The 17,056-nt window shown below is 42.1% G+C and overlaps 1 protein-coding gene across 1 annotated transcript; it reads right to left on the bottom strand.

The window, feature by feature from the left end:
- Positions 1–8,741: 8,741 nt before the first annotated feature.
- On the bottom strand, positions 8,742–13,783 carry LOC309698083 (uncharacterized protein; the record flags this gene model as incomplete). The annotated part of the gene is made up of 2 exons (XM_082520356.1): positions 8,742–11,730; positions 11,761–13,783. The coding sequence occupies 2 exons, from the start codon at positions 13,781–13,783 to the stop codon at positions 9,602–9,604; spliced, it is 4,152 nt and encodes a 1,383-aa protein (XP_082376482.1). The 3' UTR covers positions 8,742–9,601.
- Positions 13,784–17,056: the final 3,273 nt, after the last annotated feature.

The following is a 17,056-nucleotide window of genomic DNA, read 5'->3' as shown; positions in this document are numbered from 1 at the left end:
CTCCTTGTGTAAAGTGCGCCGAATGGTTGAACGATGCACAGTGACTCCATCTGCTGCAAGATGATGTTGTAGGTCTTTGGTGCTGGTCTGTGGGTTGACTCTGACTGTTCTCACCATTCGTCGCTTTTTTCTATCCGAGATTTTTCTTGGTCTGACAACAGTGCCCAAATTTCTGCACCTGCCTGATTTTGTTTAAACAATTATTGCACACTTTCTGTAAATCCAATAAACTTCATTTCACTTCTCAAATATCACTGTGTGTGTCTCCTATATGATATATTTAACTGACATTTTTTATTGTAACAACCAACGATTTATACAGGAAAACAATGACTATTAACAAGGTTGCCCAAACTTTTGCATCCCACTGTAATTTATGTAATATATATAATTGCAAAAAAGAAGAGTATGATACTCAGCTGCAAATATGTATGCAACAATAAGGTGCACACACACTTGTACACAAAAGCCTACACAAACACACAGTGAAAAGACAAAAAGAAACCATTATATACTCTTTTGATGACACAGCAGAAACTGTAATTGATAAACAGGTAGAGAATAATACCCTCCACACACCCACAGGAGCACTGCTGCAGAGGAACAAAATTTGTCTCCAAGTGTGCGTTGCGATTACGGCTTTGCTTATTTGCTTTCAGTGACAGTCATGATGGCCCAATTACCATCTCGTCTCCTTTACTCACACCTCCCCACAGTCCTCCTCCTCCTGTTTCCTCTCCTCCTCCTCTTCGCTTGCCCTCGCTCCTCTTATTTTTGACACATCTGCTGTACGTGCCTTTGACCATTTTGTAAATAGCTCTGTCTTCTACTCCCCTTCTTGTCTTTATATGATCACTCTGCACTCCCATCGCTCTGCATCACTACACCATTTGTTGAATAATTCAGCATATCTATCATTGAACTGTTTGGTAAATATTACCCAGTCTCTCTGTCATTTACTGAATGATTCTCACAATATCCATTTGCCAGTACAACCTCATAATCATCTTCTCCTATTCTCCATTTCTGCCTTGCTTTTTCTCTGTCCTTCTATTTCCCCTCTTCAGCCCTTTTTGGGTGTTTACTGATCTGCACTAACTCTCTTTCTCCTGATATGTGTTGAATAATCACCTATCAAAGATGTGCATGTATGTCCAGAATATTTTCTACAGATGTGATGGGAAAAATCTATTACACCCTTGAGCTTATGCACGTGTGTCACAGAGAGAGGGTGGCTATTTATTTTTGCCTAACTAACTTTAAGCTAAAACACAATCTATGTGTGATATTATGGCTTTCAGTTAAATTGCAGATGAGTGAATTTGTTCTCAGTTCAGGTTAATATGAATGCAACACTGACCTTGACATAGTTTTCCTGGTAAGCAGAGCCTTTCAGTTGAAAAAATATCTGGTTCTGGTGTACTGTGAGCAGTCATTTCTTACAAAAAAGGTCATTTTATCTTGGTAATGTATTAAACTATTGTGGCCGATGCAGCTCAGGAAGGTTGGCTTTGTTTGTTTTGTGATTTCAAGGTCCTGGTTTTGAACCCACCCTCTCTTTTGCCATGCAGTTAGTGGGGTTAGGTGAAATGGTGATTCCAAATTAGCTCTGTTTTTTGTTTTGTTTTGTTTTGTTTTGGGGGTTTTCCCCAGCAGAGAATCTATACTGAAATTACAGACATTTGTAGACATTTTAAAACTGATCATCTGAACATAACTTGCTCCTGGCCAGGTTATAAGTTACCAGGCTGATTTAGCCAGGTGAAAAAAAGCGCCACTTTCATGACACAGAAAGCTCTGACTTTAAGGTCGAAATAGCTCGCTAACCCATTCATCGTGCCTCATAGTGCACCCCTCAGGACTACTTAAGCTCTGCGCAGAGCCATATACTGTGAAGATGTGTAGAGTGTAGAGGCTAGGACCTCAACCAAGGAGGCTTAAAGCTGAAGCAAAAATGTTTCTTTTAATGCTGAAATAAATCCCATTTAAACAAAGTCCAAAGACACAGGGATACTTATGAAGGGAAAAGAAAAACGTAGAAAACATACTTTACAACAAAGACTAAGGGAAAGACTGGACTACTTAAAGAAACAAGACTCATTTGGGAGTTAAGAAAGAAAAGCTGATGCAAAGGGAAAAGAACAAAACTAAAACAAAAAAAGCAAATAACAAAATGAGATTAATATGATGATAACTATAATGGTAACACACTCTGAAGAAGCATGAGACAAGACATCTCACAATGAACATGGATAGAGACAAGGGAAGACAAAACACAGAAAGATGCGACAGTGGTAGGAGTGGATGGGGAAACACTGAGGGAACTGAAACTAATATTAATGTTTATTATGTGTATTATTATGTTTTAATGTGAGTGTCAGTGGTTTTATCTTGTGTTTTACCCTTTTGTTTCTGTACAGCACTTTGGCTTCTGTTTTTAATTGTGCTATATAAATAAATTGGATTTGGATTTTAGATTTAATAAAAGGCAAAAGATGAACTGGAACGCCAAAAGTAAAATCCATTAATAAAATAAGCATAGAGTAAAATAAAAAAAAAATCACAGACACAAAATCGCATGAACTGACTCTAAACAGGAATTCCAAGATTAAAAAACAAACAAACAGAAAACTAAACTACTGTCATGGTCCGCGGCCCGGTGTCCGAGGAGCTGATGGGATGCCCACGGGTGTGGCTGTTAACTCCACACCTGCATCCCATCTCAGGTGATTATCAGGCGATTATCAGGTGGACTATTTGATCCAGCCCAGCCAGCTGCTCCACGCCAGTCCGTTAGTCGTCTCACAGTGGTAACGTACACCCACGGGAAGGCGGTTGTGAAAACCCTCATTTACCTGAACAAATGCTAATCTTTTCCTTTGCGCTCAGGTAACAGCTCGGCGTGTTTTTGAGCCACCTGCCTGTCCACCTGCCCGTCTGGAGTTTGGATCGCCTCCGGTACCAATCACCTCTACTTTCCTGGAGCTCCCCCGCGGACCCTCACCCCTCCCTCCGGCTCCCACGGCCCCGCTTTGACTGTAAGACTCATACTCTCCCCCACGTATGCTGCTATTTCCCCGCTCCCCAGTAACTCTCTTCCTCTTTCTGTTGCAGCCTCCCACAGTCCCGATTACTGCGTTCCTGCGTAAATCATCCCCCGGTCCCTTGGTTTTTCTAGTTCCTCGCGTGTTTTCCTTTGACCCTTCCGGGACACCTTTAGTTGAAATAAAGTTTATTTTTCGTACTCCTGTGCATGTTGTCTCTGCTTCTGGGTCCAGCTTGTGTACTGAACTTCGGTTCATGACAACTTCAAAATCTTGAATAACAGTAGATCCGAAACATGCAAACTCAAAAATATTCACAGTCTTCAAATCACCTGACCAACAAAAAAACCAATAACGACAAAACCTCCAGAAAACAAAAACAAACAAACAAAAAACAACAACAACACAGGGCTGTGACATATGCAGGTGTTCCCAAATCAGCTTAAATCTAATAGGATGAATAGTAAGGGGAGGGTCTGATATGACATATCATTGTTCCCAAAAGCAAATATTTGTTAACATTTACCCACATTTCAACCAGTGAAATAGAATATGGAAGTTGTGAACGCTACATTGTGGCATTTTAAGAAATGACATAAAACACGTAAACAACATTAGAACCACTACAGTAAGGCAGGCAGAGCAGGTATCATTGATTGCATGGGTATCTTTTGATATCCTTTAAGTGAATAAAGTATCTCCAAGATAATGTGTCTTGTGAAATGTTCTTGGTATGCTGTGGTTAGTGCTGAAAGGTCTAAGAAAGGATGACCAGTGAACTGGCAACAATAGAAAGATATTAGATTGTTTGTATTTGTATTAGATTGCTGCACCTAGCGTTACATAGCCACGGACCATCCAAAATGCTCATGTTGACACCTTCCCACTGACCAAGTAACTAAAACGGCCATGAAAGCAGCTTATTCCGTTGGATCACATTTTCTTTTGCATCATGTGCATGGCAGGGTGCTGGTATGTCCTTTAAAATGGGGAAAAATGGCAGCAGGAGGCACTGTTAAAAAACAACAACAAAACAGAAACAGGACACCTCTGAGCTCTAGTCTGAGCAATTATTCTGCTAGGAAATGAGGGGTCCTGCATTCATGTTACTTGTAGTGATCACCTCCATGTCCATTATTCATTGTTGCAGACCATATTGTCCACTTCATGGCAATGATATTCCCTAATGGCACTGGTGTCTAATGTCCCCAGAGACACTTTAAGCCTTATTTAGGAAAAGTTCCACAAACCTGACAGAACCTTCAGGGTGTTCACTTGACCTCCAAATTCCTTATATTTCAATCCAGTTGAGCATTTGTGGAATTTGCTGTAAAAGCAAGTCCAATCCATGGTGATCCCAGATTGCTACTTAAAGTATCCGCTGCTAACATCTTTGTGACTGATAGCACAGGACACCTTCAGAGGTCTTGTGAAGTCCATGCTTTGACATGTCAGAACTATTTTGGTGGCCAGAGGGTGACACACACGCAGTATTAAAAAGTATAGTTGTGATGCAGTGACTCATTATTGTACGTGACAATATACAAAGTGACATTTGTTGTCTGTCAAGTGGGGTAAGCTTGCTTAAGCGTGTTTATGTTGTGTTTATGCATGAGGAATTTTAATGGAATATAATTATCATGTTAACAAGGATGTCCTAGTGCAACACCGTCATTCACTTGCAGTTGTGCAAATCAAAATGATGAATGTGTTAAAAGAATTAGCAAGATTCTAGTGTACACCAGGTTTTTAGCATGTTGATAGCCTCCAAAATATTGTTTGGTGTCTCATTAAAAATACAAAAGTGAGATATGAAGGGCCATTATGCGGATGAGCTGAATTATTAAAAACAGAGAAAAAAGTATCTATACTTTCGACTCCTTATATCTTTAAAAACCTTTGGCTTCACGCATTTGAAGGGAGTTATTATTTGACATCACTGTGGGCCTTCAAACTTCAAACCGATTTGAGCCTAAACAGTAACACATGAAAGACAATCTGTTTGTGTATTAATCACTAGGGGTTATGGCATACAAAGAGATGAAAGAGTCAAAACCACGTGTTATAGTCAGGAGTTAAGTTGTTTGATTTTTGACATAACACTAGAACGGCAGATGTCCATAGGTTGCGGTCACTGTACTTTAGCATCTAGCAGCCTTATAAAAGAGGAGCTGACATAAAGGGAGCGCAAGATAAGAGGAAAGCAAGAAGAGAGGTTATAGAAGAGAGTTATGGACTGCTCTGTGGTATTTGATTAACTGGAAATTTAAAGCTTACATGTAAGTCCTCATTTGTTAGATCAGATGTTGGGTCTGTACATGTGACATTATGTTTTTCATGTTGTGAAATATGCTGCAAAAAAAACCCCTATAGTGTGTTATTTACATGCTCCATGAAATACTATGCAAATTAGTGCAGGTTAGTTTGCTGTACAGTGAAAGTAAAGAACAGTGTGTTACTGGTGCACAGTGGCTGTGGTGCTTCAGTTAGGTTACATCAAGTAAATGACATGAGAGATGAGTTTGAAGCTAAGCTGATGATGCTTACATTCATTTGTTGAATTTCACCATCATACCTACATTATGCAGTGTAGTATTAAAACAGCATGGAAATCAACCAGGACAACTTATGAAACATCTGTTTACATCTTCTTAAATACAGTTTTGTAAATCTGTATGTAACAGTAAACCTGAGACCAGTAGCAGCACAGGTCAGCTGATCTAGGCCTATACATTAAGAATATCAACTGCAGCAAAGTCCAGATCTAAATCCAATCGAGAATCTGTGGCAAGATCTGGAAACTGCTGTTCACAAACGCTGTCCATCTAATCTGACTGAGCTGGAGCTGTTTTGCAAAGAAGAATGGGCAAGGATTTCAGTCTGTAGATGTGCAAAGCTGGTAGAGACAGACCCTAAAAGACTGGCAGCTGTAATTGCAGCAAAAGGTGGTTCTACAAAGTATTGACTCAGGGGGCTGAATAATTACACACACCCCACTTTTCAGCTATTTATTTGTAAAAAATGTTTGGAATCATGTAGGATTTTCGTTCCACTTCTCACGTGTACACCACTTTGTATCGGTCTTTCATGTGGAATTCCAGTAAAATTCATGTTTGTGGCTGTAATGTGACAAAATGCTGGAAAGTTCAAGGGGGCCGAATACTTTTGCGGGCCACTGTACTTTATTAGTATTTTTTAATTCTTGTATCTGTACTTTTACTTAAGTACAGAATGTCTGCAGTTTTGCTACATCTGTTGGAGTTTTACCGATTGCCTAACTTTTTTTAAATGATCTAAATATTCAGTGAATAAAAGATTTTTTTTTCTAATATTCCAAAAACCTTTCACTTTTTCAAAAAATTCTGAATCCCTCAGTACTGTATAACACTAAAATACTCTTTCCTAGCAGACTGGTTGATTATACAAGTTTCTGAAAATAGGAATCCAAATAGTTCAAGCTCATTTGAGTGGAAGTCAGATTTGAGTAGCTTTTAGTTATTGCCTTCTGAAATATTCCCAAAGATGTTTGGTGAGCCTGATGTCTACTGACTGTGAGGGGAAAGCCACGCATGTCAGTACTCTTTGCCTTCCCAGGACTTCAAACAGGCATGGCACAGTGTCACTGTATGTCTAGGCCAATTGTCCGGCTGCAAAATGAATCATTTTTTTCAGACAATTTCAAGCCAGAGGGGATGGCATGCCACTGAAGAATGGAGTGGAACTCCTTTCTTGTCAGTGTGTAGTTCATCTTGTCTCCAGTTCCTGAAAAGGCAGAGCATCTGCGCACCTGAATATTTCTATCATGTTTCACTATGAGCTTCATGCTTTGTTATACTAACTTTTCATTTGGTGCCAGGTTGGCCTGACCTAGAGTTGGATGAAAAATTATTTATCTGTAGAAATAATTGCAATGTGGGTTATACTCCCAATGCAAAACATTTCATTTCAGCTGCATTTTAGATGTCAAATACTTTGACTATAAAGACAATCTACCTTTAAAATAATTCAAAACCTTTTTAGATGAAAGCTTAACTAACTGTAAAACCTAAATTTTCAGTAATTTGAGAAGTATTTGTTATAAGGATATGTTAATAATTGTTAACAATTAACATAATTATATTGGATGTGGAAGATAAATACATCTGATTATCTTGAATATCTAAATTTGTATTGGTTCAGAATTTATTAAATGACAAAATGTTTCAATAAATAATAAAATCAAATAGTTATTCAGTGGAGCTGATTTGGAATAAATCACTGTATTTATGATATTCTTAGTGTTCCTGATGACACATTGTTTTCTTTTGTAAAACAGTAACACCATATCTCCTCACATAACCAGAATCTACCATTTACACAAACAGTTTTTTAGCACTTATACAGTTATATTATTAAAAAATAAAAAAAATCACAGGATTCTATATGATAAGATAACTTGTCTGAAACATTCAGGTGTGCATTAAAAGATACAACCCAGCAGCAAATTTACCATGAGATCAGACTGCAAAGTTGCATCATAATAAACACAAGATTTCTGCAACAATGTCCTTTGGACAGAAAAGACCAAAATGAAGATGACTGAAAATTGTAAACAACATTACTTTTTGGAGAAAACCAAACACAGTATTTCAGCACAAACACCTCATACCTGTTGTTGCGCATGGTACTGGAGGGGTGAGCTTGCTTTGTAGCCACAGGACCTGAGCACCTTGCAATCATTGTGTTGTCCGTAAACACCTCTGTACACCGAGGTTTTCTAGTCAAATGTGAAGCCATCTGTCTGACAGTTAAAGCTTGGTTGAAATTCATGCAACAGGACAATGATGCTTCACAGCACAGAAGCAAATCTACAACAGAATGGTTGACACAATAAAAAAATAAAAAAAATAAAGGTGTTGCAATAGTCCTGTCATCCTGTCAAAGTCCAGAGCTTAACCTGCCTGAAATGCTGTGGCAGGACATTAATAGAGTGGTGCATAAACAAAAATCCACAATGACTGTGAGACACTGATAAAGTTATAAAGAAAATGATTACTTCAAGTTATTGCTGTTCAAGGTGGTTTTACAAGCTACTGAATCCTCAGGCATCTTACTATAAATTTAAATTACTGGCTAAAAAGTGTCTTAATTTTGTCAAACACATAAGTGGTTACTGCTTAGAATTAAGTGCAGAGTACTGCCACACACACCTACAGCAATATTATAACATTTTCCATGTGTAGTACTTTTAGTTTGTTTGGGGTTTTTTGGTGTTGTTTTGCTATTCTCATTGTCCTTGGACAACATGGCAGTTCACAGTTCTGCCAGCTGGCTGAAGCCCTTGTCAAATCTTGTAAATATTTTATGGATGACACAGGAAATACATGACATATCCTGTAAATATCCTGTATATATATGTATATACACACACAAACACACACACATATATATTTGTTTATTTATTTATTTTTGCGACATTCCACTTTGAGTTGCACGGTAGTGAAACAGAGTGGACACTCTTATCGCGTAAACCAGTGGTTCCCAAACTTTTTTTGCTGGGCCCCCCTTTGTTTTACAAGAAAAATGTTCGAAACCCCCCCCTCCCCACGCGCGCACACGCACAAACACATCCTCCAACCACACACACCCATATTTTGCTCCATTGCGGTTTATTTCACACCTCAAACATTTAGTAAACAATTAACCAAATACAAGTGATCTGCAATAAATTACAGGTAGTAAGAAAGTAAACTACTAACCCCTTTACGCTACGTCCGCTCCTACACTGGTATTTTTGAAAACGCAGCTGTTTCGTCCACATGTAAACGGCGTTTGGAGTCACCGAAAACGGAGATTTTTAAAACTCCTTTTCTGCATTTACGTGTGGACGAGGAATATAGAGTTCATCACGCAATGTCAAAGGTATGTGCCTTTTTTCACGTCACGCTGTGCGCCACGTTATTGTTTACATGAGATGAATTGCAGAATGGCAGATATTCAGATTAACAGTATGTGTAAGCCTTGAGACCAGTTTTCCCGTGATTCACTCGCGTACGTCAGTTTGAAGAGGAAAAAGAACTCCACGGGACTCCGATGTGAAAAGATGTAACAAAAAATTTATTCCACAGTTTTTGCATCTTACAGGAGTGGTCAGGTTTAACTTGTCCTCAACAAAATAACCTACTACGGTAGGAAAACCGTGTGGCTCTGTTCTACCCTGCTGCCCCGTATAGCTTATGCCGTGTTAACTCCTTTTCTCTCTCTCTCCCCCCTCCCGCACCGCATGCACTAATTTGCATACATCCGTGATGCCCGGATTTTACTATAAACACGAGTCTTTAAAGCACATGTATTCATGGTACTACGTAACCTAGTTCCACCATAAACATGCATCTATTTCCTAAAATTATTAATTACACAAACAAGCTTAACAACAGCGAAATATAAATACTAAAACATATGAACTATCTTAACTTGGCTCCCACATACCGGCCCCTAATTGTGACCCTATTACACAATTACCAAATTACACTTGTGGAGCCAAGGTACACAAACTTCAGTCTCTGCAGTTGATTACTTCAGTCCGATTCCTGCAGAAGGCAAATCTTCGTAATGGGCCTGTCCAGTACACTCGTCTTGGTTTTGATCCTAACCTGCCGCACCATTCCTGCCTTGTCTGAGATAGCATGGATTACTTTCCCTGTAATCCAAGAGTTGCGTGGGGCTGTATCGTCAACAATAAGCACAATGTCTCCAACCAAAAAGTTGCGAGATGGACGGGTCCACCTTTGGCTCTCTTGAAGTTGTGGTAAATATTCCCTTGCCCATCGTTTCCAGAATATTTCCGACATGTATTGCACTTGCCTCCATCTTCTTCTTGCGTAGAGATCTTGCCTGTTGAACAGTCCGGGAGGAAGAGATGGTTTGTTCCTGAGCAGCAACAGGTGATTGGGAGTGAGTACTTCCAGATCATTTGGATCACTGGACGCTTTGGTTATTGGCCGACTGTTAATAATGGCCTCCGCCTCACACAGAAGTGTATGCAGGCTCTCTTCATCCAGTGTCTGCAGCCTCAAGGTAACGTTTAGGATTTTCTTCACTGACTTGATCAATCTCTCCCAGACCCCTCCATGATGGGGTCCTGAGGGAGGGTTGAACATCCACTGAATGCCTTGTTGTTTTAGGTGGTCTTCAATTTTGGACACATTCCATTCAGCAATGGCTCTTTTAAGTTCACGCTCTGCACCAATGAAGTTAGTTCCATTGTCAGAACGAAGGGTCTTTATCTGGCCTCGTCTGGCTATGAAGCGACGGAGAGCATGGATGCAGGAATCTGTGTCCAGCGAGGCTGCCATCTCCAAGTGTATTGCACGAGTGGTTAGGCAGGTGAAAATGACTCCATACCTCTTCACCGTACTTCGACCACGTTTGATCTCGAACGGACCAAAGTAGTCCACTCCGCAGTTAGTAAATGGAGGGTCATCTGGCAGAACTCTGTCTCGGGGTAGGTCGGCCATTTGCTGCTGTCCTGCAACTCCATGCTCACGCCGACAGGCAATACACGTAGCGAGTATTTTTCGTACTGCAGAGTTGGCACCGGGTACCCAAAACTTTGTTCTCAACTTGGAGATAACATGATTGCGACCACTATGAGCCAAGTTCTCATGTATTTCTCTGAGGATAAGCTTCGTGACGTGAAGATCCTTGCTCAGGATTGCTGGCCGCTTAGCCTCCTCGGGTAGTGCTGCTCTGCTGAGTCGCCCTCCGACCCTAAGGATGCCTTGTTCAAGTACTGGACTCAGTTTGAAAAGACTACTAGTCCTCTTCACCCCCTGACCTTTAGAAAGTGCGCTGATCTCCTTAGGAAATGTCTTTCTCTGACAGTAGCGAATGATTGCTTCTTCAGCCTTCGCAAGGTTCTCTACCGTTAGCTTGTTGGTGTCCCCTTGAAACAGGCTGTCCTTGAAACCTTCCATATCCCTCTCGACTTCAGGTTGTGTTTTAACAGCACACAACTCCTTCCTTTTGCGACACAATTGCAGCAGAATGCTCTTGACTTTAAGCATCCATGCCACTGCCCTTTTAAGTTTAAACCAGGATGAGAAGTAGTGCAGGAACTCCAGCACTACATCTTCACATTCCTTGATTGTACTAGCACACACCAGGTTACCCTTTACCTCTGGGTCATCTGTAGTCAGGCCTTCAACTGGGTGCACCTCTTCTGGCCACTCTTCCATGGGTTTGGTGAGAAAATCCGGCCCCTGTAACCATGTGTGGGATTGCATGAAGCTCTCTGCTCGGAGCCCCCTTGATGCAAAGTCGGCAGGATTCAGTGAGGTGTTGATATACCTCCATTGCTCTGGACTGGAGCATTTCAAGATTGCATCCACACGGTTAGCAACAAAGGTACGGAATCTACTTGTTTGATTGCTGATATACTTGAGTACCGTGGTACTATCTGACCAAAATACAGATGGTTGGAGCGGAAGCTGCAATTCAGATGTCAGAACCCTGTCTATGCGTGCTGCCATGGTTGCTGCGGTAAGTTCCATGCGGGGAACTGTAATGGGCTTAAGTGGGGCCACTCTTGCCTTTCCCAACATGAATGCGCAGTGGACTTCGTTACGGCTGTTCCTCTGTAGCAAGTAGCTTACTGTACCGTAGCCCTCTTCACTGGCATCAGCAAAGTGTTGCAGCTGATTGTATACTGACTCTCCAAAGCCCACAGGTTTAAAACATCTTGGAACGCTTATGTTCCCTAGCTGGCGGAGCTGGGTCTTCCACTTGTGCCACTTGTGAGCTAGGTCTGCAGGTATGATGACATCCCAGCCAATCTTTCTCCTGCAAAGCTCTTGCAGAATCTTCTTTGCTTGAAGCGTGACTGGTGACAAGATACCCAGTGGGTCGTAGACAGAACTCACAGTGGACAGAAGGTTCCTCCGAGTGGGTGCCTTGTCTGGCATTACAATCTTGAACCTGAAGCTGTCAGATTGAATACACCATTGGACTCCCAGCGCTCTCTCAATGGGGAGTGTGTCCTGATCCAGATCGAGATCTTTAACCTCCGATGCCCTTTCTTCTTCTGGAATAGCAGACAGAACTGCTCTGCTATTGCTTATCCATTTTGTGAGCCTGAATCCACCCCTCTGACATACAGCTCTAAGAGTGTGGTATAACTGTATGGCTTCCTCTTCTGAGCTCACAGCCTTCAAACAGTCGTCCACATAGAAGTTGTGCAGGACTGTGTCAACCGCTTGGCTGTTGGCTGGATCTCGGTTGTCTTCAGCACATTTGCGCAGAGCAAAGCTGGCGCAGCTTGGTGACGAAGTTGCACCAAAAATGTGAACCACCATCTTGTACTCCACCATATTCTGAGTAATGTCACCAGATGTCCACCACAGGAACCGAAGAAGGTCAGAATCCTCATCAGGCACCTTTACTTGGTGGAACATTGCTTCCACATCTGCCATGATGACCACTTCCTCTTGTCTGAACCGGATAATTACCCCAAGAAGGGTACTGGTAAGATTTGGTCCTTGTAACAGCTGATCATTTAAGGTGGTGCCTTTGTACGATGCTCCACAGTCAAAGACCACTCGAAGCTTGTGTTTCTTGGGATGGTAAACTCCGTGGTGCGGTAGGTACCAAACCTTTCCATCGTCACGATCAAGGTCCTGTTCTGGCACTTTCACTGCGTAACCGTTGGTTATGACGTTACTCATGAAAGCCGAGTACTTTGCGTGGAATGAAGTATTCCTCTCCAACTTCCGCTTTAGGTGTAACGCACGTTGCTCAGCCACTTTGCGGTTGTTGGGCATCTTAATGCGCTTGTTCCGCAATGGCAGAGCGATGCTGTAGTGTCCGTCCACAATAGTAGCTGACTCTGTCGCTATCTCCAGAAACTGCAAATCCTCTCTTGACATTTCCTGTTTCTCATTTCTTTCACGCTCAGGGAAGTCACTTTTAAACTGCTGGTCCCAGAGTTCATCCAGTTTGCTAACTGATATTCGGTTTGCTGCAACCTGAATCAGTCCGCATGGTGCCTTTTGTGAACTGCTTCCTTGGAGGGGTTCGCTGATGGTCCAACCGAGCCTTGTCTTCACAGCATATGGACCGCCATTCTCGCTGGCTATAACTTGCCAAGGTTCAACAGCTTTAGGTGCATTAGCCCCGATTAGCAGTCCAATTTTTGCTTCAATCCTAGGTATAGACACCTGCTGAAGGTAGGTCCACCTGTTCACGTAGTCTTGAGAAGGAGCATTGTCGGCAGAAGCAGGAATGTCACTGTGACTGTACATTTCTGGCAACTCAAAGAAGTCATTGCTGTCTAAGCTGCTTATTTCCAACCCAGACACAATGTGGCTACTGACGACCTTTTCCTCTCCCATTGTTTTCAGCAAAATCTTTGTCTTTCTGCCAGACAAGTTAAGCTCATGCATTAACTCTTCAGTACAAAAGCAGGCAGTACTGCCAGGGTCCAGAAAAGCATAAGTGTGTGTCACCTTTTGTCCTCTTTTAGGTGTCACTTGTACTGGAACTATTGCCAAAATGTGCTCTGTTTTCTCTGCAGCGTGAGCAGGTGCTTCCATTTCAACAAATCCATTCACGATTGACTCTGTTTGGTCTTCTCTTTCTAATGATTCCACTTCAGAAGCTACCCTTTTGCTTGTAGCACTGGGCTTAGTCTTCATGTGTAACACTGTGGGGTGCGGTTGTGCACAAACCTGACAACTTGCCTTTTCTTGGCACGAACCACTCATGTGTCCCTGTTTAAGACAGCTGAAGCATAGTCCTTTAGTTCACATGAAGTCAATCTTTTCCTTATGAAGTGACTTCTTCATCCTCTTGCACTGTTCCATGGTGTGCTCTTCACCACGACAGAAAAGACAGGGTTTGGAAAATGCACACACCTGCTTCCCGCTGACCTTGTTCTTTTCTTTAGAGGGTACGTCCTGTGTAGTGGTGATAGTTGCAGCTGCAGTGAATCCTTTTCTGTTTCCACTTCTCCTTTGCAACCTCTCATCCACTTGCCCTTTAACTTGGACCTTTAATGTGCTGTCCTTTATATCACCGAACAATGGATGCAAAACTTCTTTGGCCTGCTTATTGACAAACTCCACCAGATCTGCAAATGTGACTCTGCGTTTTGCCTTGTCTAAGACCCCACAAGCATATGTTCTCCACCTTTCTCTCAGCTTGTACGGAAGCTTGGAAACGATAGCACGCATGTTGGCCGTGTTATCCAACTCCTCCATGTACTCCACATCCATCATTGCATTACGACATCCAGTAAGATAGAGGCCGAAAGCATGCAGAGCCTCTCCATCATCTGACTTGATGGTTGGCCAGTTAAGAGCCTTGTGAATGTATGCCACTGATATCTTGTAGGCATTTCCAAAGTGCTCTTCCAACAGTCTCTTAGCCGTTTGATATCCATGTGTAGGTTCCATATGAAGACAACTCCGTATCAATTCTCGTGGTTGCCCACTTGTGTATTGTTCCATGTAGTACAATCGATCCTTGTCGCTCTCTGTTCTGTCCTGCACACCATGTTCAAAAGCTCGCATGAACAGCCGATACTCTAATGGGTCCCCTTTAAACACAGAAATGTTCTGCGGGGGCAACGTAGCTAACTTCTGTTGCTTAGTTAGCGCTTCGACCACATCCTGTAGAGCACTTGGTGTCTGCGATGGCTGGGAGGTAACAGTGTGTGTTTGCTGTGCGTTTTGGAGAATGTTCTTCTTCTGCGCTTGTCTTTCTCGCGTGGGGGATGGGCTATTTGACTGCTGTGAAGTAAATAAATCTCCAGCCTTATGCGATGCCACGTAGGAGTTCATTCCATCCCGAGTGGATACGCGACTGGATGCCTTGGATGCACGACTTTCGTATTCCGATAAGATCTTGATCTTTGCCTCATTTGCTGCAAGAGCTGTTTGTATTTCTAGCTCCTCCTTTTCAGCTTGGAGCTTAGCCTCCCTTTCCTCCAGCAAGCGTTTCTGTCTTAAAGACGATGCCTTAATCAATAAGGTAGCTCGCTCCACCTCTGCCTTCATGCGTGTGGACGACACCAATGACGAAGCGCAGGAGCCGCGTTCTGACAATGCCTTATCACTGCGTTTTGAGACAGATGCATTAGATATGCTGTCAGATGGATCCACATCTTCATTGCATTTTTCAGCCTCCACAGCGCGCATGGCCATCTTGTCAATCCAAGCCGAAGCTGTCTCAGCAAAAGCCTTAAAGGAATCAGCCTTAGGTTCAAACCAATTTTCCTGGTCTTTAGTTAAATCCTCCTCCGGCATTTGCTGGAGCACCTCTTTAACATTTGTGTTCAAACCACAAAACTCTCCAAACCGCTCATTAAAATCCTTCATTAACTGTGTTACTTCTGTTAGGCTGGTATCACATTCATTTTCCATCAGCTGGCGCACTTGTTTCACTGTGCCTGTTAATTTGGCTAGCTTGGCCTTCCGTAAATTGATAATACGTTGCAGCCTTTCCTCCATAGCTTTAGGTGTGATTTTCACCGCCCTAGCTTCCAATTCTGCTACTGTGTCTTCTTCTTCGTTGTTCATGCTATTAATTTCCCGAATAGCAACACCAAAATCCTTATTTTATCATCCAAAAATCATGCAGGTTGGCTACCACACAGTTCAGCATCCACCATGACTCAGCAATTTTTCCTCGTGAATTAGCTCCACTTACTCACGTTTGTTGTCGCTGCAGCAGCTCGGGTTTTTTCCTTCTTTAGTCGCGTCAATTACTCCACAACGAGCGGGTTTTCCTACAAAATGTGTAAGCCTTGAGACCAGTTTTCCCGTGATTCACTCGCGTACGTCAGTTTGAAGAGGAAAAAGAACTCCACGGGACTCCGATGTGAAAAGATGTAACAAAAAATTTATTCCACAGTTTTTGCATCTTACAGGAGTGGTCAGGTTTAACTTGTCCTCAACAAAATAACCTACTACGGTAGGAAAACCGTGTGGCTCTGTTCTACCCTGCTGCCCCGTATAGCTTATGCCGTGTTAACTCCTTTTCTCTCTCTCTCCCCCCTCCCGCACCGCATGCACTAATTTGCATACATCCGTGATGCCCGGATTTTACTATAAACACGAGTCTTTAAGGCACATGTATTCATGGTACTACGTAACCTAGTTCCACCATAAACATGCATCTATTTCCTAAAATTATTAATTACACAAACAAGCTTAACAACAGCGAAATATAAATACTAAAACATATGAACTATCTTAACTTGGCTCCCACACAGTATTTCATCTCTATCTGCAGGTTTTACACACTTACATACACACACGCAGTTACTGTCCCTCCATTTACAAAGGCAGAGGCGTCACGGTTTGATTATTTTACATGTAGTTGTTTTTTTCCTGTGTAATAATATTCAACATTGCTATCAATACATTTTTCAAAAAATGCCTCTCTGTGCAAAATGGGTTCAAAAACATAAACAGCTGTGGGATACTGTTTGTCCAGGATTTGAACCGGGGGAACAAATCGTGGCAGGATCAGCCTGATATTATTTGTATCCCACTGTAACTTTACTGTATAAAGAGCTAACATCTCCAACATGTCAGGAGTAGTTAGTCTTTACAACAAGTGTTTGTGAACTAAAAATCAAGAATGTGGGATACTGTTTGTCCGTGATTTAAACAGCCCAGCGCTGCTCCTGATGCAGGGAAAACCAATTCTGCAGGGGAGACCTACCTTGGCACTTGTGTAGGTGAAACCAAAGGGAAGATATGCTTCATCATATTTTCTAGTCTTTGGCTTAGAATGAAGTTGGTTTGGAAACAGTCAGCGATGCTTCATCTCCTGCTTTGCGTTTGTGTGGGAGCCCCGTCAAAAAACCTGTCCATTATGCTAACAGTATCTAAGCGTTGTTTTTTTGTTTTTTTCCCCCTTTTCATACCGCGCCCCCCCTACAATGGCTCTGCGCCCCCCCCAGGGGGTGGGCCCCACACTTTGGGAAGGTCTGGCGTAAACGATTTTGCATGAGTTTAAAACTTTGGCTT

Source organism: Aulonocara stuartgranti (genome assembly GCF_965226115.1).
Source record: "Aulonocara stuartgranti genome assembly, chromosome: 22".
NCBI lineage: Eukaryota > Metazoa > Chordata > Actinopteri > Cichliformes > Cichlidae > Aulonocara > Aulonocara stuartgranti.
This window is presented reverse-complemented; position numbering and strand designations above follow the sequence as displayed.